Here is a 26,525-nt window from a genome sequence, read left to right as displayed (position 1 = left end):
CAGGTCACTCCTGCCTCTCAGGCAACTACTTTGCCTTAAATTATTTGCAGAGGCCACCCTGTGGGCAGGGTATGAGGAAAACCACACTGATGGCCATGCCAGGGAGAAGGAGCAAGCAGGACTTCGCTCATCAGCAAAGGGCTCAGGCTCCAGCTGCCAGGAGTACACCTGTACACCACCCAGTGACCTTAAAATGCAGAGCAAGTATCCATTCCTGGGAATAGAGCAGGCATTTTAGTCCAATAGCTACCTCTTACTATCACCAGGGCTGGTCTTTCTGATTCACAGCAACAATTTTAAATGCAGCTTTCTGCCGGTGCAAAGAGAGCAGCTCAGTGCCTTAATGACACAGCAAGGGAGGCAACAGCTCTCCTTGGCACCAGGCATGTTCCTACTCTCACTTGTTTTTGTTTTTTAACTCGTCAAATTCTTGTTTTCAGCTTATGCTGCGGTGGGGGTGAGAGGGAGGATAAAAAACTATTTAAAATGTTGAGATCCCATTTTTTCACCAGATAGTATATGCAGCTTAAGTGAATTGAAATTTTTCTTCATATGAATATAAACTCGTGAATTAGTTTTATTTTTTTAAAGATTCCAAATTAATTTATGATCTTTCCTTGTGACACAATTTACTCCAAAAAAGGCATAATAACCCACAATCTCTTTTGGATAGTATTAATATAACAAATATTTGTAAAATAAATTTTCTTGTGAAGTACACTTCACAAGAAGTCTAGAAATAAATAATTATGGGTCTGGAGCTGGGTTTGAAGAGCCCAGTGAGTAAAACTTAAGATGGCATATTGAGGAGAAAACAAAATATTGAATAGTTGCTCATTAATTAAAGACTATCTGGTTTCTATGCTGAAAGGATAGAAGGAGGATGCTGTGCAAAAAATAGTTTGTGATCAGGTAATTAAAGCCCTTCACACTGCACACACATTAGGGGGTCTAATTAAGTTTGCAATGGCATTTTCTATCCTTCAGGTTTCTAACTTCATAGCTTAATAATGTTCAATACCCCAACAAACTAGTTAGGCATAAGGATGTTACACATAAATGTACCTGCTTTTGATCTTTCTTAAAAGAATTTCTCAGTCTTTATACCAAAAACATAAAATGAAACTTGTAGCACTTTCTTCCCTACCAGGAAATTCAATATCTCTTTTTTTTTTTTTTTTTTTTTACCCCCACAGACACTTTGAACCCATAGAATATGCCATGGGATCTCCATATTCATTCCACTCCAGCTTTGGAGTTAACAACTAAAGAGCTCTCAGTTGCACAAGGAACAAAGTTGATGACATCTGTACCACAGATCTATAAAATTCTCTATCATCTACAGAGTTCTCTGCTTTTTTCTATGAGCTGGGTAAAAACTTCAACCCTGGTTTGCTTCTTTCCTCACACTTTTACAGAACCAATTGAAAGCAAATGTTGTATTGTTAAGTGCGAAGTATGAAGATACAGGAATCTTCCAGTGTGTGAAATACCACTGGCCTTCCTTCTCTTCTCTATCCTAACAGAGAAGGAAGCTTTTAATACTAAACTTTAAAAGCATTCAACTATAACCAGCTGTACCCTAAGAAACAATCAAGGTGGAATTTCCTGGGCAGAAACTGATGCAGAGTTCCACCGGAAAATGAGGAAAATTTCTCTCTTGTGCCAGGCTGCCCAGAAGGGCTGGGAGTTTCCCTCACTGGATGCACTCAGGAGCTGTCAGGACACAATCCTGTGCCACGTGCTCTGGGATGGCCCTGCCTGAGCAGGGAGCTTGGACCAGATGGGCGCTGTGGTCCCTTCCAGCCCGACCATCGTGTGAAACAGGACACACACCTCAAACCAGAGGTATCACTCAGTGTTGTGCCGATGTACGCCACCTTTCAGCAGCATACTTAAAATCTTCCCCTGTTTTCATGAGCTCTGCTTTGCTCCAGCAGCCAACAGGCCCAGGCCTTTTCCTCTGCAGCATCCGGGGGTGCTGGGGATGCCTGGGGCCAAACTGTCCAGACCCACACTCAGAAATACAGAGTATTATAACTAAAATCCACACCCCTTCTCCAGAGCCTCCATCCCTCCCCTAGGATTAATGGAACCAACCACACAGTATAAAGTACAGGTTATTATACATTAAAGAGAGCAATGCTTATAAATTACCTCTTCTCTGCAGTGGACAGTTACAGCCAGCACATCATCTTATCACTAAGATTTTTCTCCATCTAATTCTATTTGCTGTTCCTCAGTGAATATCAACAATAACTCATTTAGCTTTAATGACATTAAAAGTAGAGACTGTCCTTGAGATAGCATCTAATTTTTCTTTATGAAAGCCAACATAAATTCTGTGTACGAGGTCTCTGACAGCCTGGTAATAGAGGTGTTGTTAAAGTGAGCTAAAAATACAAACCAAGATAAAAAAAAAAAAAAGTATCTTTCAGAGGAATCATTAGAGAAATTGATGAGGTCTGTTTGCTTTCCTTGCAGTCTCTGAGGACATATTATGTATATAAAGCACAGAGCTAACACTAAGTCTGCCACACAAAGATACTAGTTGAACAGATCTTGACCTTTCCTTCCATCTATGCAATAAAGATAAAGGTTATTACAGGAGTTCTGCAAGAGTCCCTTATTATAATTAGCTCACACTTAATATGAGAGTTAGTAAAATTGTAGCCATTTTTTCCCTTCTAGGCATCCCTGTGCAAGGGGAAAAAAGTAAATAAATACAGCCCCTGAAGTCCTAGATCAAAATGCAAATACTTAACCAGACTAAGGTTGCCCAGGCAAATAGTTCTACTATTTCCTAACTTTCTAACTTTCTGCTTGGCTTTGTAGCCTTGCTATTTGCATTCGTATTTAGTTGTGTAGATGAACGCAATTATTAATAGATTTGTGAGTTTGACATGTACAGCTGAGTCTCCCCTACTGTGAATAACAAAATTACCAGTACAGTCCAGGGATTTGGGATGTGGGATTTAGCCCCTCTAATTTCCTTCCATCCATGACCTCACAACATCCTTGTAGTCCTCCTGAGTTACCTGCCATTTTTCCAAATGACATAAACTTTCCTTTTTAACCTGAGTTACAGGCAAAGAGAGAACAGCAGCTGAAAACAGAGAAGGTGCATCATAATAATCAAACCAAAAAACTGTTTAATGAAGTGTGGTGAGAACACCGGAGACATTCCCACTGCCACTTCCATCAAGGAAATGCCAGTCTACACCTGCTCTGAAGAAGACAACCCAGTCCTGATCAAATATGGATGGAAATTTTATGTTCATATCCCAAGCAATGCAAACCTTCAATTACTTCATAATGGAAAAAAGGAAAGGATTCACTGAGTGGAGTTTTGTGGGAGAGAGAAAACACTAAAGTTGCACATTTCTCTGGAGTAGCTACTACCAGAAGGGAAAGCATAAAGGAGGCACACACCAGGCTGTGCTTAGAATCATATCAAATTATATTGCTGATTTTGTTCAGCACTTTTCTGTGTTTGAATTACACATGTAGCTCAGGAATACGGGGTCAGCATTAGTTTGCCCCGTGTAGCATTAACTTAGAGTAGTAAGAGGAAGAAAACTCGATGTTCATGGGACAATTTTCTTGCAATGCCTTCTTGTTCTGCCGCCTCTAACTGCTCTCCTCAGGAAAAATAAAATACATGTGTGGAATTCTTTTCTAATATATTTTGTCAAGGACATTAACTACATTCTTATTTTTACTGTCTGTGGGGAAGAAACAAAATCATCCTATTTACATAAAAGGCTGATGTGAGACAAGAGCTGGTTTCCGGAGCAAATCAAAATCTTGTAGCACGCCAGCAGTATATTTCACCATCATAAATGTTATGCATGACTTTATAGTTTGCCACACACACATCAGCCTGATATAAGGAAAGGGCATCTTTGAAGCTACCAGTCATGACTGCTAATAGATTTTTTTTACAGAAATTTGAAAATGCAAATTCAGATGCTCTGCCTGGACTGCAGAACAAATGAGCCCCAGAGGCAGCCCCACTGCCCTGCCCCTCCATTTGTGCCAACTCCTTTCTGAAGTGCCTGTGCCCCTCCAGGCCATTGCATCCAGATTTCCAGTGGCAACAAGCACACCATGAAATGTGTCAGGGAGGAAGATGGTGTGGCTCATGCTGATATTTGGGCTGGGAAAGGTCAGGGTGCACAGATAAATGTGCTTTACCATCTCTCCAAAGTCCTGCATTTAGGGTGGCTGAGAAGCCCTGGGAAACGTCTTAGTTCAAATCTCTCTGAAAAAAGAATCAAATACATCAGTTTCTTTCATCATGAAGGCCTAACCTATTTTTAAGAACAGTTTTCCTCAATTTCCTTACCAAAAAGCCAAGAGAAAAGAGAATTAAGCTTTGTGTAACTATCCAGTCAAACTGTGATTAGACATGGAGTGTTACCCAAGAGTAAATTATTCCACAAATAAACACTGAATAGTGTTTCTGTATTTGACTTCAGCTTTCTGTAAGTCTTCATGTAAGTCTTTTTGCTGTTTGTGCTCTGGTTTCTCCAAGTTTGGTTCCTGTTCCTTTGTTACTGGGTAAGGACAGTAACAGTGTACTGAGCTTTACAAAAATAAGTCTTACACATCTGTTTAAAACAGAAGTAATTTTGTTACTCAAATAATTGGAGGGAAAGCCAGTATTCCTGAAAATGCAACACAATACTTTTGAAAAAAATAATGACACACTGTAAAGTGCACATCAAAGATAAAGTAGCTAATTATCTTGAATAAAGATTTGGTGCACCATCAAACTATCACTGCAAAACATGACTTCCATAAATGTTATCTGGAGAAAGCTGGTAGGAAAGACCTTAAAATCAAGTTTCTAATTTAGAGTGAAAAAAATTGTACTTTCTGACTGTTTTTCTGGCTTGCTGGTTCTTGTTCTGCCAAGAGACAGCAATTTTCTCTGAGTCTGCAAACACTAGCATTTTAATAGCCCAGATGAGTAGTAACCTTTGACAGGTTTGGGCAGATAAGGTAGAATTAATGTCAAGTTCTTTCTGAAGGGATTTATTTACCCTCTGTTTTGTCATAGATATTAAAAGGTCAGATCCAGCCCTGATTGTGAGCATCATTATATATCTCTTAATGCTTCCAGGACACTTGGATCATGAAAGCTAAGAAAAAAATTATAGCTAATGTGACTATTAATTGTGAGGGTACCTGATAGCCTCAGGAAGAGGAAACATACCCCCTTGGACACCTGGCAAGAATACATTATAAATCTAGACTTACATGAATCCAGACTAAAATTCAAGCAAACTTTGTGGAGTCATGCTGCAGTGATCACTTACACAGAAGAATATTAATTTGAAATTTGGTGATTATCCAACAGTGATGCAGGAAATTTGAAGGTCATGATTTTGGCCAAAAATAATAAAAAAAACCAACCAACCAAAAAGAAAATAAAAGGCTCAAAAATAAAAGATAGGACAGAGAGATTTCTGTACGACTAGTAAATCTTTCCATGTTCATTTTCTAAAGTGAGTAATAAAGAATTATTGGTAATTCTAGATTCATAATTTATTATTAGCACTGCAGGACTACATGTTGAAAATTGATAAAGTATATTCATCAATACAGTAATAAATTTAAATGGCAGTACATAACTTCAGATCCTCTCAACTGGGTAGCCCTAATATTTTGTCAGCCCAACAAATCTTTTTCTTCTCCCTTTAATTTTCAATTTAAAAAAAAAGTAGACATAAATCCTTATTGACAGTGTTTGCAGCCCAAAAACTTAAATCTCATTGAACAACTATATTATCTGATATAAAAGTTGAATAAAGCTTTTTTCTCAGTTCCAAGAATTAAATATAGTGAAACTTAATACGAAGAAACAACAAACTTTTAAAGATTTTGTTAGCATCCATGCACACAATAGGATCCTTTGAGGCTAGGAACTTTTACCAGCAAACACTGCATTGTCCAGTACACAGTTGCCTCCTTGCTGCAAGTCCTAGCTCTGTGGCCAGGGTTTCAGGAATTGCCTTCCCTGTCCAGCTGCCCAGGAGCCGCTCTGGCAGTCGCACTCTCACACTGAGCCGGGACCGTGGCGCCTTCGCAGCTGCGCACCCAAAACTCACAGTCACACCAGGTTTCCCTAACACCTCTTGAAATAATTTCATCTTGATCCAATAACTAAATAACAAAATAACAGCTTGAGCTGTGTGTCCGAGGGCAGACTCTGAACAAAGGAACCTCGGGGCTTTTACACCCTCACACTCTAAGGCAGGAAAATCTGGGGGCCATCAGCTCCTGCCCCCCAAAGCTCCACCTGCAGCTGCTCAGCGAGAACTTCTCAGTGCCTTGCTAAAGGCATTCCAGGGAGTGTCTCACTCCAATACAAATGGTTTCCATGATGAGAACAGCTTAAAAATGGGACAGCAGTGGTGACAAAGTCACCAGGTGTCCCAGCTGATACTGGAGCAATTAAACTCCAAGCTGAAGAAAGCAAATTCTGACCTAACCTACGGCATATTAAAACATTAATAGCATTATTCAGTATGTATTTCCAAAGAGGCCTTTAATGTTTTGCCCACTGGATAGCAAGTCCAGAAGTGCCTCCAACATTACCAGAAAACTGCAGCACACAAGGACTAATGAACCCTGGAAATGACATTTGGGATGACAGAATGAAGTCCAAGGTCACATATAACAGACACAAATAAAAGCCCTACTTACAGCTTTCATTTTCAGAACAGTAGTGGACCAGAATTTTCAGTTGCATCCTAAAGTCAAAGGAAAATGGAAAAACTTCTCTCTAGCTATGTGATTATGTTCTCTAGAAAAATTAGTATACAATGACTTTTAGAGAATTAAGCTTGATGAAACCAAGACTTTTTTTCCCTTGGTTTTTATTCCTGCAATCTTGAGTTCATGGTGTTTCTTATAGGAATGGTACCAAGGTATTCCCTTTGCTACTTCTCAGAGTAAGTAGTGAACTATATTTTTTGTATGCACTACATTAATGTTTAGTAGCTAAGTGGCAACAAAACCTGTGCTATAAAATTTAATAAAAACACTAAAACAAATAGTATGTAAGGAAATTACCTCCAGCAAAGCTGGTAGAAGAACTAAATAACATAAGCAGCAAAACTACAATGAGGAAAAAATGGAAAATAAAAAGAAAGAGAGGTTCTATAGAAGGAACTCTATCAGTCTCTGTAAGCAGGGAAGATGACTCATTGATCTAAATAAACACCAAAATCTGCTGATCTCCATGCAAAGCAAACACCTTCATTGGGATAACCTTCAGTGTGCCCCACAATAGCACCTATTTTAATGCTTGCAAATTTTCTAGCTTTCTTTTTTATACATAATTTATCTTTTTACTGAATGAGCAACTGCAGAAGTACAGTATGTTACCTCAAAGTATTCTGATCACTCCTCTCAAAAAAAAAAATCAATAATTTATAAATATGGTTTTAATACATTTCTCATTACCTTCCTGTTCTACCTGCTATTTCACTCATATGCAAGTTCAGGGAATTTTTTGCAGGCTCAGGTGTTTTGCCCAGTGTCACTGACCATCTCACACCTTGGCATGCCACAATGGCCCAAGAAATATGTGTCTGCAGCAGATTTTTAAAGAAAAGGTCATGTCTACAATACTGAATTAGCCCCCAAAGGCACACTGATTAAGCAGCCTTTGCTCTTCTCTTGCCCCTGACTGTCAGCCCTGCTAATCAGTAAAATCAAGCTTCTAAGCTCCCATATCTATTTTGTTCTTCTCTTCCTTTTTCTGGGAACAGCTCACACGTGAGATAAAAAACAACAAGCAAACAAAAGAAATGCCTTTTGTTCCCCTATAGATACTTCTAAATGCTCTGATTTAACATCTGTAAAGGAGGTATCTCTGAAGCCCCACAGAGGAAAACAAGTGACAGCTGAAGTTTGAGTGTGAAGTCAACTTGCATAAAGTTACTCCAAAGTTTTGCAGTGAGCCCTGAAATCTAAGATGTTGAAGGACACAGCTGCAGCTCCCTCAGTGTAGAGACTGACAGAGGCAACCATTTATGGCTCTTAGCAAAACCTAGATGCATTTGCTCAGACAGCAAGCAACTGAGTGGGTTTAACAAGCAGGATAATAGCTCAGGGTGTCATTTTGATCTGAATACATAATTAAAGGGGATCAAGAAAAGGCTCAGGTTTAGAAGTGGCCTTGAATATCTGCAGCCTAATTAGGATTGATTTTGCCAATCACTGCTCAGAACATGACTCTTCTGGTTGCACTTGTTTCCAGTAAAACATGTCAGCTGCCTAGAAAGCAGCATAGCTTCCACAGGCACTACCCGCCTAGAAAATGGTGTGGGTTCAAACCTGGCCTATGATGCTTAGATACAAATCCTATGGGCTGCTATCTTTTAGCTTTAGATTACTCACGACAAGTGCAATCAATAAGGCTTGTTAGCCTGAGGCTCAGAAGGGCTGCAGCTGTTTTTTCATCTTAGCCTGCACGTGTAATATGATAGGGCAGCGAGGGGGCACAGATGAAGTGGCTTGTTATTTATGACAATATCAATCAATGCACTCTATTGCTAAATGAATTAAATAGCATTGCAATAACTGGTTTTTCTGCTGCAACTTTGGTTTTTAAAAATTGCACAGAAGAGTGATATTGATCTGCCTAAGTCTACTGCCATTTTATTTCAGTTCTTCTGCAGTGGAACAGAGTCCCTTCTACCACTGCCGAAAAATTTATGTAACCATAAAACTGAATTCATCTAAAAGCTCACAAAAGGATTGAGAAGATTTAAGCCTTTGAAATTTAAAGGAGAGCCTAAACCTCTCAGGAAAACATCTGGTTGACCAAGGAGATTGGACTCTGACCATTCAAAAGAAAGGTTCCCCAATTTCCTGCAGTCCTGTTTATCTGTATCTCAGCAGATATTTTGCTGCTGCTTCTGCTACTGTTCTACTTCCTGAAGGTGGGCCTACTAATCAGGCAGGGGTCACTAATGCCAGCAATGCTCTCGATGTCATTACAAATGGAAATGGCTGGGAAAAAATACAAGATAACAAGAAACAGACACCTTGGGAATGAAACACCTGTGCTTATTTGGAAGTGAAGGACTTGGACTCAGCTCTGCAGCTCATCTGAAGGAAGGCTCACCATGGAGCCATCATTTCTCTCATTATTTGCCACTAAGAGAAGAATCATTTTATTCTGGCTCACTGGGCCAGAAGATCAGAAAACCACAGGGAACCTGAATGTGTCTCGGGGCCACAACCACTCATTTTATCATGGGAATACCTCAGGAAATGAAGCATTTGGTGTTGAACAGCTGTGCTTTTGCCCCCAAGGGAGGTCCAAGGCATACCAAGACCTAGAAGAATACTCAAGGTAGCAAGAAGTAAATGGCTGCACAGACACAAATGGTGCAATTTTAGCTTGTAACCAGCTATTAAGAACGTGGAAAAAGTTCAGTCTATTTGCCAAATTTTAATTACAGTGACCCCATTTATATAGCCATGTGCTTGAAAGATAGCAGGTATAATTGGGCCAGGAAGGTAGTGATTAGCATGTGATAAAGAAAGATGTCTAATTGCATGATTTAAGACAAATTGATAACAGGCCACAGCTCACTGTCTATGGCTGCTAGACATGTAGGACTGCCTGCACTGCTCCTTCATCTGTGACATTTTGTTTATCACTCTGCCTGCTGCTACCCAGACAAATAAACCCTCTGGGACCATTTGATGCTGTATTAGGTTTTGTGCTTGAATGCATAAGGGTCCCTAGAAGGAAGCAAGAGGATTCTAGTTACTATGTAATGTAACAGACAAACAGCACTGATACTTCCTTCCCCTTCCCTTTTACATGAAGTAAAAATTTGGACTAATTCCAAGGGACTTAACCAATTATGATAAATAGCTAAATTTGTGAATATGTAGAATCAACTGATCATTGCATAATTACTTATACCCCAAGGCCATGGTAAAAACGTGGCAGCAGAATCATCGTTATTTTCGTCACAGTAATTATAAATCTTCATCGTTGCATTCTTGGCTGGATGAATGCCACCTGAAACTCTGCCTTCCCTCTGTGTCTCATATTTGCTTCTCCACCGTCCTATGAATTTAAGATATTTTTATACATATACATATGTGCTCTGCATGTTTGCCAATAACTCTTGAAACCTGCCTTAAATATCGGCGAGTCTTTAATTTCATAAGAATATTCCTTGCAGATCACCAATTCTGTTAACCTTTATAGTGATGTATGCATAACCACATGCACATATTTCTCAGGCTGGAATAGCACACATATTTTACAGGGCTATAACCAAATAATGTCCAGGGACATAAAACAGTGTCCATAAACAGCAATACCATTATAAGCCTTCAAATACTAAGGCTAAGCACTAAATGCTGACCTCCACCTTGGCAAAAGAAAAAGAAGAAGCCAAGTTAGGTGAAGGACAGTGTGAAATCAAGGCCTTATTTCATGGCAATCTGCTGCTGCTGCAGTTTCAAAAATCAGACTGCAGATATGCAGTTGTTTCTAATGGCTCTGGCCATCCACAAAGTGTAGACACGAAGAAAGGAAGAAAGGCCCTCAAGATAAACAAATTGGCGGAGAAACCATTTTCCAGGGAAGGAAAAAAAAAAAAAAAAAAAGAAAAAAAAAAAAAAGAGAAAAAAACAAGCTCCAGAGCAAATAAGACAACTAAGTAAGTAACTTTCAAATTCAGCAAGTATGTAATTGCAAAGCCCCAGTCTACAATATCCTATGTTGAGCACCTAATTACAGGTGTGGGATGAAATCCTCAAACCACTGGAAGTTTTATTACAGAGTTATGTGGAATCAACATTTCAGATTTCCTCATTTCTAAATTGCTATGCTTCATGGCTCATTCTGTAAATGTAAATGCATGAGTTAAGTGCCCATATGCTTGCCAGATCACGGGCTAAAACCTTCATTCAGATGAGTAGTTACTTGTACCTAATAACCTCACAGGGTTTAGAAAGCACTGTTCAAAGTCAGTTAGCATTTGCTTTAAGTAGAAGTAACAGGAAGTGTCGCACTAAAAAGGAGGTATTACGAAATCCCAGAATCTCTGTAACTGTCTTTAGATCCTTTTCTCCTTAATAATTCCCACTGAGAAATTAAACATACCTCTGAATTCCATAAATAAAGGCTATCTAGGTTAATCTCCACTATCCTCTTCACTATAATATATACTCCAGCTGGAGAAGCAACCAAAACAAAAGCAGTCTATTGTGGCACAGTCAAGGGGGACAGAAGAGTAGTTAAGGGAAAAGGTAAAATGAGAGAAGAAAAAAGAAAAAAGAGCATTAAGGATAAGGAGTGAAGATGCCTTTTTTGTTCCTGCAGTACTCAAAATTCCCCTTCTCCTGTGAGGAAATTCAGCCAACACATCCAGAAGCTACTAGACATGACCTCCATGCCATCAGATTTCAAACAGTCAGTTTCTTAAAGGGTGGGTATCCTTCCCTTTCTTTGTGCATATTTTCATGAGTCCCACAGGTTCTGCAGATAGTAGGATAGCAGAGCACATCAGAATGTTTTCTCCTTGCTATAGTATCTGAACTTGAGGTTTGCTGCCAACAAGGAGTTGCTACCTGTAAATGTGTCAGTCATGAACTACGTGACTGCAATACAAATCACAACTACTTGAAATTTCTGAAATCTTTCTATAGGGATAGCCCTGGCTTTGGCTGACTGAACTTTGTTATGGTTTGTTGGGTGTAATTTGTTAATACTAAGTGCTCTCTACAAAAGTCAGCTGCACACTTCAGCTGTCTGCACTGATGCAATAAGAAACTAGGGTTCTGACTCTGGGATCTAACTCTGCTTTAGACATTACAAAACGGTTTTCAATACTAAAACCAAGAGTTTTGATCTCCTGTTCAGAGGCAACAAAACCAAGAAAAGGCTGCACATTTCAGTGCACTAATCTCAAACCTTCTTCAGCATAAATTATTAATGGATTTGGTAGTGTGCTTGTGAATTTGTAACAAGAAACAAGCAGAAGTTAGAAAGTGTAAAGATATTAGAGAGTGCTTATGAAAAATCACATACTGGATGTATATATTGTATAAAAGCCTGAATACATACATCTGGAACACAAATTATAAGCAAGGAAAACTACCCTTTGTGAAGAAACATAATGAACAAAGTGACAGATGCTTGAACAATGATTCCATTGCAAAACAATGTAGAAGCCATGATGTGGAAATCTCTCCTAAATCTCTACAGAATAGTTTTTTATCCAGAGACTGCTTTATGGGAACAATACTGATGTGTGCCCTCTTCCTTGGAGACAAAGTCTTTTCCCTGAAGTACTGTGTGATGCAAGAAGGAAGTATTTGTAAGGTATCCTTCAAGAGCATGATTCTTAGTATCTGCTCTCCTGACTAAAATCTATCTCTGTTAATTTACTGAGTAACATCCCAGAAGGCTTCTTGGGAGACATGTTTTCAGTATTTTTCCTTTCCTTATCCTATTTAACTTTTTTTTAACTGAAGCCTAAATTAGAAAGCATCTGCTGAGCATATGGAATTTACAAGTATTACCATTAATGTATACTGCTAACATTAAGATTTTTCCAGCAGGCACACACATATTCTAACTGGCATACAAATACTCTTGGTCTGAAGGACTCAGCAAGGAGAGATGAATAACTGTGGACCAGCTCTGTAGTGCAGCATGAGCATTTGTGTCCCGAGGAAAACAGAGGTTCGGATCCGACACAAATAAAACACATTTTAGATGTTTAGAAAGTCGCACTGTGCCAGCAAACTGTATAATAGAAATACAAAATCTGGATCCAGAACAAGGACTGCCGTTTTCTTTTGATACTACAAGTGAATTCCTGCCCTGCAATCTTAAGAATCTCAGTTTTCCCCCAAAGCACCCAGAGAAAAGATTTGAAAGCATCAGCCAAAATTGGCTATCATGACAGTGCCAAGAGGACCTGCACCTCTTGGATCCATGGGGATTTATGGAAGGAGAGTGAATAGAATTGCTAGTCATTGCTAGAATTGTTTTAGTCTTTAAAACAGTTGCCAAGCAAAAAGGTGTAAAGCTCGTTTGGATCATCTTTCCTAAATTAACTAGGACAAGTTCGGATGATTTCTTGACTTTCTATCAAGACAAAGACTCTCCTGAGTCAACCATGACATGGATTTTCAAATGGTAATTCTAATTTCCAAATGGAAGTTCTTGTAAATGAAATAATTATTTTTATGAGCTGAACCTATACGTGAAATACTCCAAGGCAAAATCTTTCCATACAAATTCTCCAAAAAGTCTAACAAACCTCATCTTGAGTCAGCTAGAATCTTCTCCAAAGATTTGTGCATTCTTATCACTCATATGGAAGTCTGAATACTTAAAATAAAAATGTGCCTCACATTTAGTTTCTCTGAGCACAACAGTTGACTAGTTTCTATTTGAGTCAAATCTCACCTCTCCTTCAAGGAGAAAAGGTGTCTATATATGGAACCTTTCATCATGTTTCCAGAGCTGCGTTTTTACCTTCAACTTTCAATATTTAAGAATATTTATTCCCTGAGGGGTAAAAGTCCCTTAAGTACTGCTATGTCAGGATTTACTCTTTACTTTGGTTTGCTGAAGTTTATTTTCATGTTTGATTACTAACCCTCATAAAAGTTAACTAACCCTAGTAGAGCAGGTGTAAGCAGCTCCCCTAAAGTGACAGACACACATTAAAAAAATCAGTTATGTTAAATTTCAAAGGAACATGGACAGGCTTATTCATTCCACAGATAAATTTTATTTTTACTTATTTTTACCTCAAGGGATCTTCTAAGGACTTCTATCTGTCCCTATTCCCTGAGAAACAGCTTTGAGAGTCAAAAGTACAATTGGTATAACAACCTTCAAGATTAATGATTATGTGTTTTGAAAGTTCTCACACGCTAAAATTTTAGAGCCACCAAAAGATGTAAAATATGCTCTACACATCTGGAAAAGCAATATATTAAAAGAGGTCCTTCATAACAAGAATAATAACTGAGTTATTTTTTTTAATATCACTATTTTCACTAATTGTTCTTTGTTTTATAAATAGGGAAAAGATCTAATTAAATATATTCAGTATTTATATTGTTTCAGCACTGTAAAGATGATGTCACTACAGAATTTCATAGTTTACATCAAAGCAAAAAAATATTACTTATCAGACAATTCTAATTGCGTGCCTACACTTTTTTTTCTTTTTTTAATATATAACAAGGTCACCTTAGCTTACACATCAGTTAAGAAGAAAAGCAAAAAAAAAGGCATTGGCACCTGAGATCATTCAAGGAAGAACATTTCATTATCCTCACAGTTTGGGGATCCCTGATGGGAAAGGGCCCCAGGGACAGCAACAGGCTCCCAATCAGACCATAAAGGAGCAATGCGGCAGAATTTCCACACAACCAAAGACACTTGCAGAATGTGGGACCTTTAACAAATAGCCTAAGAAAATTAAAGTTTTAATAAATCAGGGTCCACCCCATAAATCATCTGGACATATCTGTTTTCCCATCTCCCCATTCCTGCATTGCCACTATGCAAAGATCCAATCTTAGTTCTGAAAAGTTTCTGTGAAAACAACACTTTTTCAAGAAAAGTGTTTCAGAAACATTTTGTAGGGGCCTCTCTGCAGCTGATGTGTGAATAACAGCAGGAAACACTGGGTACATTAACCCAAGGTGGAATACAGATCTGCTAACCAAGGAGAAGAGGATGAGCAGAAACGAAAAACCCTTGGTTTCTGCTGCTGCTGGCTGAAGATGTAATGAAACTGTTCTTCATTCCATCTTAGACACCAAAGCTCTGGTCACTGACTATAGCTCTCTATCTCTCCATCTGTCTCTGTCTTCCCTCATCTCAATTCCTCTCCTTTCTCCTCTTTCCAATCACTTTACAAGTGTGTCTCATCACTAAACCTGGTGTCTACATAAGATCACACCCCTCTGCCAGTCCTGGAGGGGTTTGCAATGGTTTGTTCATTGCTTGCCTCTCTCTCATGTACTTTTTCATGTACTATTTTCACTAGCCACAAGCAATAGGTTTCTATTTCTCTGCTCATGAACTTCTCACTACAGGATTAATCCAATATTTAGAAAGGGCTCAAAGCAAAATCAGTGCAATCTTGTAACAGCTACTGAAGACCTGAACACTACAACTCAAACCAGTTTATTTATTTGGATTGATCTAATCTACTACTGAATCAGTAGAAGTGAAGTGACATACTTTTCAGCAGCAGGAAATTTGTCTTATTTTACAGTACATAACAGTACAATAACAGTACTCTTGTTAGTTGGTTTCCCACAAAAGAATTGGTTTTTCAGACAGCTAGAACCACTCATTTGCTCCAAAAATGTACCAAACAACTGCAAAGAAACTCACTGAACTCTGTAGGCATATGGATTACATACCTATTTGTTCTATATTTATTCAGAATTTATAAAGGCACCTATTTTAGGCTTCAAATGTCATGGAACATAATTTGCAAACAAAAATAATGAAACTTGGTCTACTGATATAAAAGAGTTGCTGGCTAAACTCCACCATCTAAGAGGAAATATCCTCTATTTTTCACATTAACCATCCAAGCATACCACAAACAAAATTTTCTGTCTTAGTAGATGCCTGGAGGGGAAACAACAGCTTTCTGACTGTGGAAAACAAAACTTCTGGAAATAATTGGAATACACTTAAGTTTCGGGACCAGACATCACCAACCAGACCCATGCCAACCACTCTTCCCATTCTAATCCATTATGGCCAACATTATGGAGTTGCACCCTATAGATGCTAGCACAAAAGCAGCAGAGAAACACAATCATGGAGAATATCCAGGATGTAAGAATGAGAAATTAGAGAACATTTCTCAGCCTTCCTGGAATGGTTACAGCAAAATATGCATTTCAGGAAATTTGCAAAGGTACAAGACTGGGAAGTCAGTAACAACAGCACAAACTGTCAATTACCGTGTTTCTTGCAATTTTTTCTGGGTCAGAGTGAATTGCTGCCAAGCACCATGCACAGAGAATTCCTGAGGACACTGCTGATGGATAACATGTTGATATCAGCATGAAATTATCTAGACTCCACCTTAATATCACTTTACAGTTAACCAGCAATAAAAGCACATTGTAAGGTAACAGAATTCATACAAAATTCAGTTAGTTTAAGGCTAACTCCAGTATCTTGGCAGTAAAGGGTTATTTGAATTCTAAGTATACCCATTTTATTCAGACATAAATCCATACAGAGTGCACTTAACAAAAACAGATATACTGACACTTTGAATTATTCTCCCAACAGAAGAACTGCCCTGGTGATATAAAGAAAGACAGATTTCCTGAGAATGTGCTCAGCAGGCCACATTTGCAGCCAGCTCAGTATGTGAAACCAGAATTAGAAGCAAATTAGTAACATCCAAACAGCATCTCAGAATCAGGCAGTTTTAAATCTGAACAGTCCTAATTATAACAAAGGGATAATGGTAGACTCTTCAAAATCTGTAATAACATAGCAATGAAAACTTCTGGAAAACCTTGTTTCCCTGCAGCAAGACAGAATTGTTTTCTGCATTCCTACTTGAAAGTAGCAATTGGCTTTTTATTTCTTCTTCTTCTTTTTGTAGAGCAAAGGTGATGGGAAAGGAAATAATCCACAGATACTTACTGCTTAACACCTATTTGACTGGCAATAATTACCGTGCATAAAGGAGTTTAAATATATCTTAATACTATTATAGCAGGAAGCATTGTAACAAGACAAGCAGAAACTCATTCTCTAACCCAAGCAAACAATGTGGGACTTCTCATTACTACATGTGAAAATTTGCTCTGGTCTTGCTTGGAGGGTGTTAGAACTGGGAGCTAAAAGATGCTTTAGAATAAATTAGCACAATTATAAATCTGACAAGAAGATTAATATTCTAACTATGTTCACAATAATTAACTCACCAAAACAGTTCCAGAGTCATTATCCAGCTAGGGTGGAATGGGAAAGTTTACAGCACCCCTGTAGATTTATAAGCCAATTAAGGGTGACCCTCCTCTAGACTTCATTATAAAAGCCTCTGGTTCAGCAAAAGCTCACACGTGCAAGCAAGAAGTTTCCCAATGAAAGGGAATGCAAGGGATCTTTGCCACCTCTATTAAACACTTTCCCTGGTCCCCTGGAAATTACCCATTCCTAATGCATCCTCAGCCTCCTGCCAACTCTCCAACCCTTGCACAGCATCCTCACACCTGTGAGAAGCTGGGGCACTGCTACGGGAGGGGAGCTCTGCTTTATTCCCTGCATGACCAAGGTGTCTTGGTCCAACACTACAGGAGCACTTCAGATCTTCTGATGCAGCTCTGAGGTTAGGGCTCACTACCCCTCTTTCACACAGAGCCATATTCTGCCTTCTACATGCCATGGACAGCAGATTTACCAGAACATTCACCAACCAAGGTAGCTGATTCCAGCTGACCATTACTAACCAGCACGCTCCTGCTCAATGTGCACCAGATGTGCATGGGACTGCACAGAGTGTGAACTATCTCCTTGCCATCTATGCCATTTTCCCTCTTCATTGCCTTTCTGCACTGATTCATTGTTCTAATATAAAAGCCTCTCTGCCACTGTCAGAGAAGGCTCCCTTTATCTCCAATTCCACAAGCTCTCTTTCTCCTTTCAAAACTTTGTATAAAGAACATCTCTTTTTTCCTTTTGTTGCATACATCTATGCTTGTGTCATCCCTTCCTTTGTGCCTTCCTGCATAATTGTGTTTTTCAGCTTTGTAAAGTATTTTTCAATATAGATAGCATAAAAATTGCAATCTAAAATGAAATAGCATTGTATCACAACCCAGACTTTTTTTCCCAGTAAAATACACAATTTGAACTGAGTCAAGATGTGATGTGTATGCAGGTAAAGCAAATTCTGAATTATTCAACACTTAAAAACACTGAAAAATCATTTACTTGTTACAAGCAATAAGATTTATGTTTTATGTCTCCCAATCAATAGCTAGTGTGTCCACACATAGCTGATTTATCCATATTGAAAATATAATTATAAGTCTAGTTTGCTCTGAACCACAGAGTCCTTTTGTAACAAGATTATTTAAATACAAATGGGGTTGGAAAATTGGTTTTAAATGGCTAATCTGTCTTGTCTTCAACTCCAGCTGCAGAATTTACTAACATCATAAACACAGGCAGAGTGAAAACTTAAAAGGTTTTCTGATTCTCCCCGCGATCTGTCTATGCAGTCCTCATTAACAGGGAAGTTGATGGGAGCTGTATGCAAGCTGGGAGAGGAGGATAATAAGCCTTGTAATCTCTATAAAGAGAAAGGGATTTTTTACTGGTGATATGTCATATATGCTGGTGTGCAAACATCTGTTTTATTGGCAGCCCAATAAAATTTATGTGCCCAGGTCTCCAATGCACTGCAGAACATCTCTGCCATATGGGTGGACCAAACTTACACCCACAACAACTGCTCAGAGCATCAGAGCACTTGCAATAGGGACCATCAGACATTCTTGGGATCATTAAGAAAAGTTTCATGTGGACAGATTTACTTGGGGATTATTGAAGGCCCTGTCCTCCTCCTGTCCCCACCAAATGTGGTTAATGGCCTGGTGATACACAGCGGGGAAAGGCTGGGCCAAGCATGCTCCTCCAAGAGAGCACTGCAGTGTCACCAAGGGGGAATACACCATGGCTTTCCCTCGGAGTCATGCACATAGTCTGGGAGAAAATGCACATCAAATCTGACTTGGGTTGGATAGAAATAAAGGATTGGTAACTTGCCACCTCACCCTGACAGAGGAAACTACTGGCTTAAATCATCTTTTGACAGACCATGTCATCCACCCTGGAAAAACAAACAAACAAGCAAAAAAAAAACCAAAACAAAACAGCAACAAAAAAAAAAAAAAAAAAAAAAACCAAAAAAAACCAAGGGAAAATGCTTTGTTTAACTGTTAATTTTCTTCATAGCAGTGTAATTGGTATATTGGTATGGGGGATAGGGGGTCTGGTTTGGGTTTGTGCTGGAAACAGTCTTGATAATTGAGGTATGTTTTCATTCCTGCTGAGAAAAAAACATCACTGAACCAAAGCCAGCACAGATAGAGATCCCCAAGTCTGGAACCACCCCACTTGTGACAGATTGGTACAGTGTACCCTGCCACAGATTGTGACAGTGGAGGCTCCCCTGGGGGGCTGCTTTCCCAGCCCTGTGAAATGGTCCACTACCTTAAGTCAAGGGCAAGGGTTCTTTCCTAGGGGTGTGCAATGCAAAACTTCCCTTACAGCTATTCAAGAGTCAGATGTTCAGGACAAGCACCATGTTGTGCTTGTCCTCATTTCATCCAAGGGTCTGAAAAAACCTTTAACATTCAGCTGGACAGCACACTTCTATGTTTCTTCTTAGCTGGAAAAAAACCTAAGGAAAGGATAACTGCCAATAAAAGAGGAACAGTGCATAATTAGAAATTATAATGCTATACATGCTTCTGAAATCCTCTTTGGCTTTCTTCTTTGTGCTCTGAATGGCTCTCTAGATCTAATTTAATTCAGTGAAGAAAATCCAAAAGTGCCAGGGAAAAAAAATCAACTTTTTCTTTAGTTAGAATAAAAATTGTACAGAAGGACTTCTTATCTTCATTAATTCCATGGGTAGGCATGCAAGTTCCTAAGTGTTAATGAGACTTGCCCGTTTAGGTGGACTAAAGTGTCTAATGAAATGTCAAATGAACCTACTTTGGATTTATATTATCATATATTTCCACCAGGAAAGTTTGGTGAGGCATCCTAACAAACCTTTCAAGCTCTCTGGGAACATTGAGCAAATGGTTCTTCTGAACTGGAATTACATTACTGGCTCACTTGGTCAGGGTGACTCCTAGATACTAAGGTAATTGGAAAATTATCCAAATTATTTGTTTCCTTTTCCACACCCAAAGTCTATTTCATTTTTCCTCAATGATATAGAGAACTATCCTCTGTAGTCTATGGTGGTTTCCATTAGAAACATGTACAAAAATTATCTCTCCAAAAAGCAAGCATCCAGGTCTGCTGAGGCTTTGGAAGTTGTGTCAGTTTCTGCCCTGAATCAACTTCATGCCTGATCACTCTAGTAAAACAAGAGAGCCCAAGTTGCTCATAATCCTAATTCATTGCTAAATGCTGCTAGGCTTGTTCTTACTCTCATGTGCAATATTAGGTGCCAGATAAGAAACTCATAAATTTAATCCTTACGGAATTAAGATTTGCTGTGATAAATTCTATTTGTCTTTTCAAGTTTCCCCTTATGAAGAAAAATTTAGAAAATAAAATAAAAGTTCAAGTGTTTCCAGAAAGAAAAGCACTGAAAAGTTTGACACATAATAAAAAATTAATTTGCCCTAATACAAAATGTTAACAAGCCACATAATATTTTCAGGCAGAGAAGCACTTAACTGACACCAAATCTGTAAAAATATGTCAGTAAGGATTTCAGATTCCCAGGAGTGGAAGTCAAGAGACAGATGAAATAATCAATATATTCAGTCCAAATTCCATTGCTTTTAAACATATATATATATATATATATATATATATATATATGTTTATGTACCGATCAGAGCAAAGACAGCCTAAAATAACATGTCAAGTGACAGGTGAAGCACTTGACAACTTTATGACCACCTTAGGACCAAAGTTGCTTTCCTAAGGGAAGAAGGATTTCCTTAGCTTTCCCTGAATCAAGCCATGATAAAACAAAATGATGATACCATGGATTTTAGATGCGCAGAATTTCACCTCCCTGTACATGCATCTCCACTGCCACCACACACACTTGGGGAAAAATTAAGCAGCCCTTCTCCCTTTTTCGTGCTGTATCCCAGCTCTCATCACTCACAGTCATTATACTCTGGAAGCAAAATGTGCTTTTGTGACACAGCATTTAAGCAAAGTATTAACCAAAGAAGAAACCTAAGTGTACTTGTACCTTAACACATTCCCCTTTATTTTTGTGAAGAATCTGTTTTATTTAACATGACATTATTTCATGCTACCAGGGTTATTGATGCACAGAACTTCACCACATAGCATGGGGAGAATCTGACCATTTTTTTACCCATTCACTAACAACTGATGTTTTCTGTACAAAAGGAGAGCTTGGAAACTTTTCCATCCACACCTGTGGTGCCACTGCTGCCCCCATGCACTCCTACCAACAGCACACGCTGAACTTGTGACATAGCAATGGCCAAGTCTGCATCAAAGTATTAGAAAAAGCCTTGATCGCTTTTAGTGTGTCTCCTAAATCATCCCACAACCCATGCTGCAACTCCAGCCTTCTCCAGCTGAGGAACAATTTACCACCCATCTTCCTCAGCATGATCTCGCTTGTTCTGGCCAAACACGTGTAAGGCATAGAATTAATTTTCATCTTTCCTGGAGAAAGCACAAAGGTGATTAGCCCCATTTACCCTGGTGTGCCTGAATCAGAGCCAACCAGGCACAAAAGCACACAGGTGATTTTAAGTGCCCTGATCATCCTCATAGCCTGAGAAGCAATGTACTCCTGAGGGCCCAAGCTTGTATTACACAGACAGTCGGTGCCATTAACGCATTCAGATCAAACGCCCCGTGGAGTCGCTCAGGTCTGCTCTCTCACCACTGCAGCGCTCCTCAGTTGTGAAACCAGAGCTGCTTCTCCGATCACCCAGAGGAGCCTGACCAGAGAGCTCTGGGGCCAAAGGCACTGCCGGGTCGGACCTACCCAGACGGCGTCGTCCTGTCTGTACTGCCTCCAGTTGCGGCCGGTGTCGCTGAAGGCCAGCGTGTAGGCGCTCACCCAGTCCGAGCTCCCGTAGCGGCCCTGCGTGGCCACCGCCACGATCTCCACTCTGTCTCCCAGATCAACCTGCAGCCACTGCTGCTCGTTGGACTCCCGCGGGGACCAGCCGCCAGCTCCTGAAAGATCGCATGGGGAGAGCTTAGATGGCAATGACAGCACAAAAGAATTATGCTTGATAAAGAACATTTAAATGATTTCTGAGCATGCAGCTGTTTTCTCATATTTTAGTATTAGGAAATACACTATGTGAGGTGTGCTTCCATCAGGTTATCTCCATTAACCTAAAGCTCATGAGGAATTTTGAATTTTATGGAAATTTATTCTTTTCCAGCTGTACAAATATCAATGAGGTTGGCACATGCTCAATCACAAAAAAAAAAAAGAAAATTCATATCTATTCCCTCCTTGCAGTTCTGGGAATGTGGACTTGTAACTTGCAGTTTGCTTTGATATTTTCCTTTTTTGCTATGTTCTGAAAGAAATGCAAAATGTTAGTTATTTTTATTTGAGCCCTATTAAGTATTTGAAAAAATTGTTTAATTACAGCTCATAAATGCACTTCAGATAATTTGTTGTAAAGCTAGAAATCATTTGATTGAACAACTAAAAGGACTGCCTTCACACTGGAAAGCAGGCTGTCTCTGACATGAGCTTGTAATTCATGTTTATTCTTTAAAAGTAAAGATTTGCACTATCCCTTGAATTCCTCCAGAGGTTAAATGGGCCTGTGGCAACACCAAGCCAATGAAACAGAACTGCAATCACTGCTTGCATTTTACCCCTTTGCTCACTACAATATATGGAAGAAAACTGAAGGTTGTGATTAAAAAGCAAATCATTCCAGACTGGAATATATTATTTTATTGTCTCCTGCTTTTTTTTGCGCCCTAAAATTACAGGCTATGTTTATTTTTCTTTAACTTGTTTCTCCTTGCACACATTTATTCTCTGCATACACCTGGTGGTCAATTTAGCTTCACCAATAAGCAATCAATGCAGCTGTGAAGCACACAAACCATCAACCAAGCAACCAAGAAAGCAAATTTTGAGGCTGCCACTGCTTCTGCAACCCAAAACCTTTTTGTTTTGTCATTATTAAGGAAGTTTGGAAAAGCACTCCAGCATGTCTACAGTGAACACAATCACATTGGAAATAAAATTGAACACATCTGTCTCAAAGTTGCTCCATGAAAAAGTTCATTGAAGTGAATAGAGTTGAAAAATTAATAAATGTGGTTTCTATCAATTAACTCAATTTCAGTAACTCTGTACTTTTACAAATATCTGTTTTTCCTGGATGGTATTGTACTTTACAACTCACAACTGAAATCCCTTTGTCCACGAGTAGGTGTTAGAATTGTCATTATTACAATTTATTAATATAGGATTTACCTGAACTCCTGAAATTGAACCATATCTATTCCATACCTGTATTGTTCCTGCTTCCCTGGATGACTCAGTCTCCATTCTCCTACAAGAACTCTCCAGGGAAAAGAGTTTGCAACCAAACCAACACTATTTCTTAGTGCCATGATTTATCCTCTTCAGTCACAACAGAAGTCTTCATCATCACTGATTATTTTACCTGCCTTAAATAGAATACTCTGTCCTATGAGCATGCCATGAAACACCTAATGAGAATACTAGGAATTTCATTACTGATTCTTCTTCAACTACTTCATAGCTCTTTCAATTCCATACCTATATATAGTTTATATAAAACTATAATGCCTCCTGTTAAAAGTCCTAACAAGGTTACCTCTCACACCACATTTTTTTTTATTTTGATATTTTAAGTGCCATATAGAAAGGTACAAGTTTAAGGTACAAACTACAGAGCTGTATTGAAAGACGGCAAACTACAGATTTCTCCTACACACAATTGTGACTATTGCACACGGGAACCAAGGGCAAACTTCCTTTGGATTGTAATATCCAGTATCTAAAATAGACTCTGAACACAGTAGTTGCTGCCTTTTTTATTCCAGGAACTGATATAAAAATCTGCTTCAGAAGTTCTGGCAAAGTTGTTCCATTCATGACTCAAAGGAGCCTATTCTAGATGTTTTCAGCACATATTAAAAGAAAGTTGGCATTTTCAACTTTCTTTCATTCAACACAGAGAACAACTAAATGAAGGAAAATAACTTATAACAAAAATATTTTGTGAGTTTTCCATTAAAAACACACAAAAACTTTGCTTTCTATGTTCTAGTTTATACATAAATTCTTAAGCCAAGCCTGTTAGCACAGATGCTTCCCAGTAGTATGGCAAACATCATAACTAAATATCTACTTTAGGCTTTCTCCCTTCTGCTGTTAGAAGTGGCAGGAATGTGCTACACTTTCAACAAAAGTGTTTGGCTTCACTGTGCACTGCTATTTTCCAGCTTGAGCACAACACCACAGGCTTCTAATTTCAAAGTCAGACAAATGATACACACTGAACAGAAATTTGGGAGATCTGTGCTGAGCTTGAGCCCTAAAATCATAGATTGCATGGTATCTCTGAACTGCATCTCTCTTTACATGACAAGCACATTTGTCTGCTGGGAATGTCACTCTTTAGATGCAAGCACTGCAGACACAGCACTGCCACCTGCTCGTAGCATCACCTCTCCAAAGCTGCTCTTCCAAGAAAGATAAAGGCTATGACTTCACAGAACAGCAGCTGCTTAGTGTATTTTTTTCCTGTGGAGAAGCAAGCCCACTGTGTTTCCCTTCTCCCAAGCCTTCCACCATTACCATTTCCACAGGTGGACAGTAATTCTACTGCGAGTAAGGATGGCAGCTAAAATGCCTGCAACAGCAAAGCTGCATTGGCTGCATGACTGAGGGCAGAACTGAAGCTTTTCCCACTGGGCCTCTCTCACTTCTGCTAGTAAAGCAAACGTGTAGCTTCTGCTTGCTTCTGTGGTTATCCCAAATCCTCACCAAATACTGCTGTAAGAGCCAAAAATCAATAAATGTTCTTTTTCCTCCACATTTACTCCGTCATACAGAGTAGGTGGCACAAGGGATACTGGCATTTTTTCCAGCACAATCTGCACTCTTCTTTTAGGCACATCGTTCCTGACAGTGTGTCAACAACCCATCCTGTACTTTTTTTGGTAAGTAGCAAAAAACCTCAGCTAAAGCAGAGCAACTATTTAGAGCCCTTTGCTCCTCTAAGCACCTTGATGCTTGCCCTGTGGACTGTTTGCCAGCACAAGCCCAAGACAAAGGACAAGACGGCTCTACCAGGAAACAACACAGACTACTGTCGACTCAACTTACAGGATGTCAAGTCCTCTGAACAGATACAAGCATAACCAAATGTCTTTTTCCTGCAATTGGGCACAAACATATTGAAAAGGACTATATGACTTATTAACTGTGGCATAAACGCAAAGCAGACAGAAATTTAGCTTTGATTGTGCCCATCATATCTGCACATGTGTTTCAGGTGTGTTAAGATGTCCCATTGTCTCTCACACAAAAACGAGAGAGGCAGGATGTTCAGTATTTCCCCTTTCTGCCCACCAGGCTCCCACTGGCATCAACAGGATTCTGCACATTCTGCTACACCATCATTCCTCACAGCTCACACATTTCACAAGTTCTGGGGATCATTTCAAAGGAGGCATTCAACATGGTATGGTATACGGAAAATACCCCAGTGGAGAAACAATACCACAGGAATCTGATATATTGTTCATATTCTCCATGACAACAAATCATAATGTTAGAAATATGTGGAGAGCAAGAATCTGATGGTTTCTCAGATGGAGACCCATATGATTCCAAGAAATATGATCAAATACTTTTGTTTCTTTTTCAGACTGTTTGTACATTTTGCCTTAGCTGTTTCAAAAATTGCATTTAAGCCCAGTGTTACACAGTCAATGCTTTTTGATGTTCCCCAGGGCTGCTCAGGATGCCCATACTTATTTGTAGCTGATTATTACAAAGCAAAGGGAATTATTATTTCCACCCTACCTGCCTTACAAACAGCTCAAATGGCTTTATATACAGCACTAAAAACTCCTGGACTTCCCACTGCAACTAAGTGCTTCCCTGCTGCAGAACTCTACTTTAATGCCCAGATCAAACACTTCCTGGCCATAAAATAAATTCTTTTTGACATAATATATGCTTTATATTCTCATACATAATTGTATATACTGACTATTCAGGCTGAGAGCTAATACGAACTGAAAAATCTTAGGTGATACAGTCATACTGTAGCAATTTTCTTATTATTTTTCATTATTTATTTACTATATACAAAGAAGCTGATAAATCCCTCTCATGGGAAAATAATATATTTCATACCTCAGAATCATATTTATCAGAATTATACTAGCTCTTTAGCATTACCAGTACAGATTTATCAGCATTTTAATTAAGTGCTTTCAGCTGTTCACACAAAGCTTTACTCAAGGGTACTCTGTGTTTGTTTTTTTAAATGGCACATTCCACTACAGCAGGCCCTTTTTTTTTAAACAACAGCCTTTCACTTATTGTTATCTATTACTGAATAGACTTGACGAAGTAGAACTTTCTGTCAATAAAGACTGGGTTATGCTTTATAAATTCATCTTCACTTGTTGCATTCAGGTTTACATTAACAAATATATTATTCTGGCTTTCTACCCAGAGGCTCTGATC

General features: G+C 39.0%; 1 protein-coding gene across 1 annotated transcript in view; it reads right to left on the bottom strand.

The window, feature by feature from the left end:
- CNTNAP5 (contactin associated protein family member 5) overlaps nt 1–26,525 on the bottom strand; it is a 265,702-nt gene that overhangs the window by 167,696 nt on the left and 71,481 nt on the right. Inside the window, exon 3 of the mRNA XM_021526152.4 lies at nt 21,798–21,991. Coding sequence (XP_021381827.3) covers nt 21,798–21,991 — 194 coding nt within the window. The remainder of the gene's footprint in view (nt 1–21,797; nt 21,992–26,525) is intronic.

This window comes from Lonchura striata, chromosome 7 (assembly GCF_050655825.1).
Source record: "Lonchura striata isolate lonStrDom1 chromosome 7, ASM5065582v1, whole genome shotgun sequence".
In the NCBI taxonomy this organism is placed as follows: Eukaryota; Metazoa; Chordata; class Aves; order Passeriformes; family Estrildidae; genus Lonchura; species Lonchura striata.
This window is presented reverse-complemented; position numbering and strand designations above follow the sequence as displayed.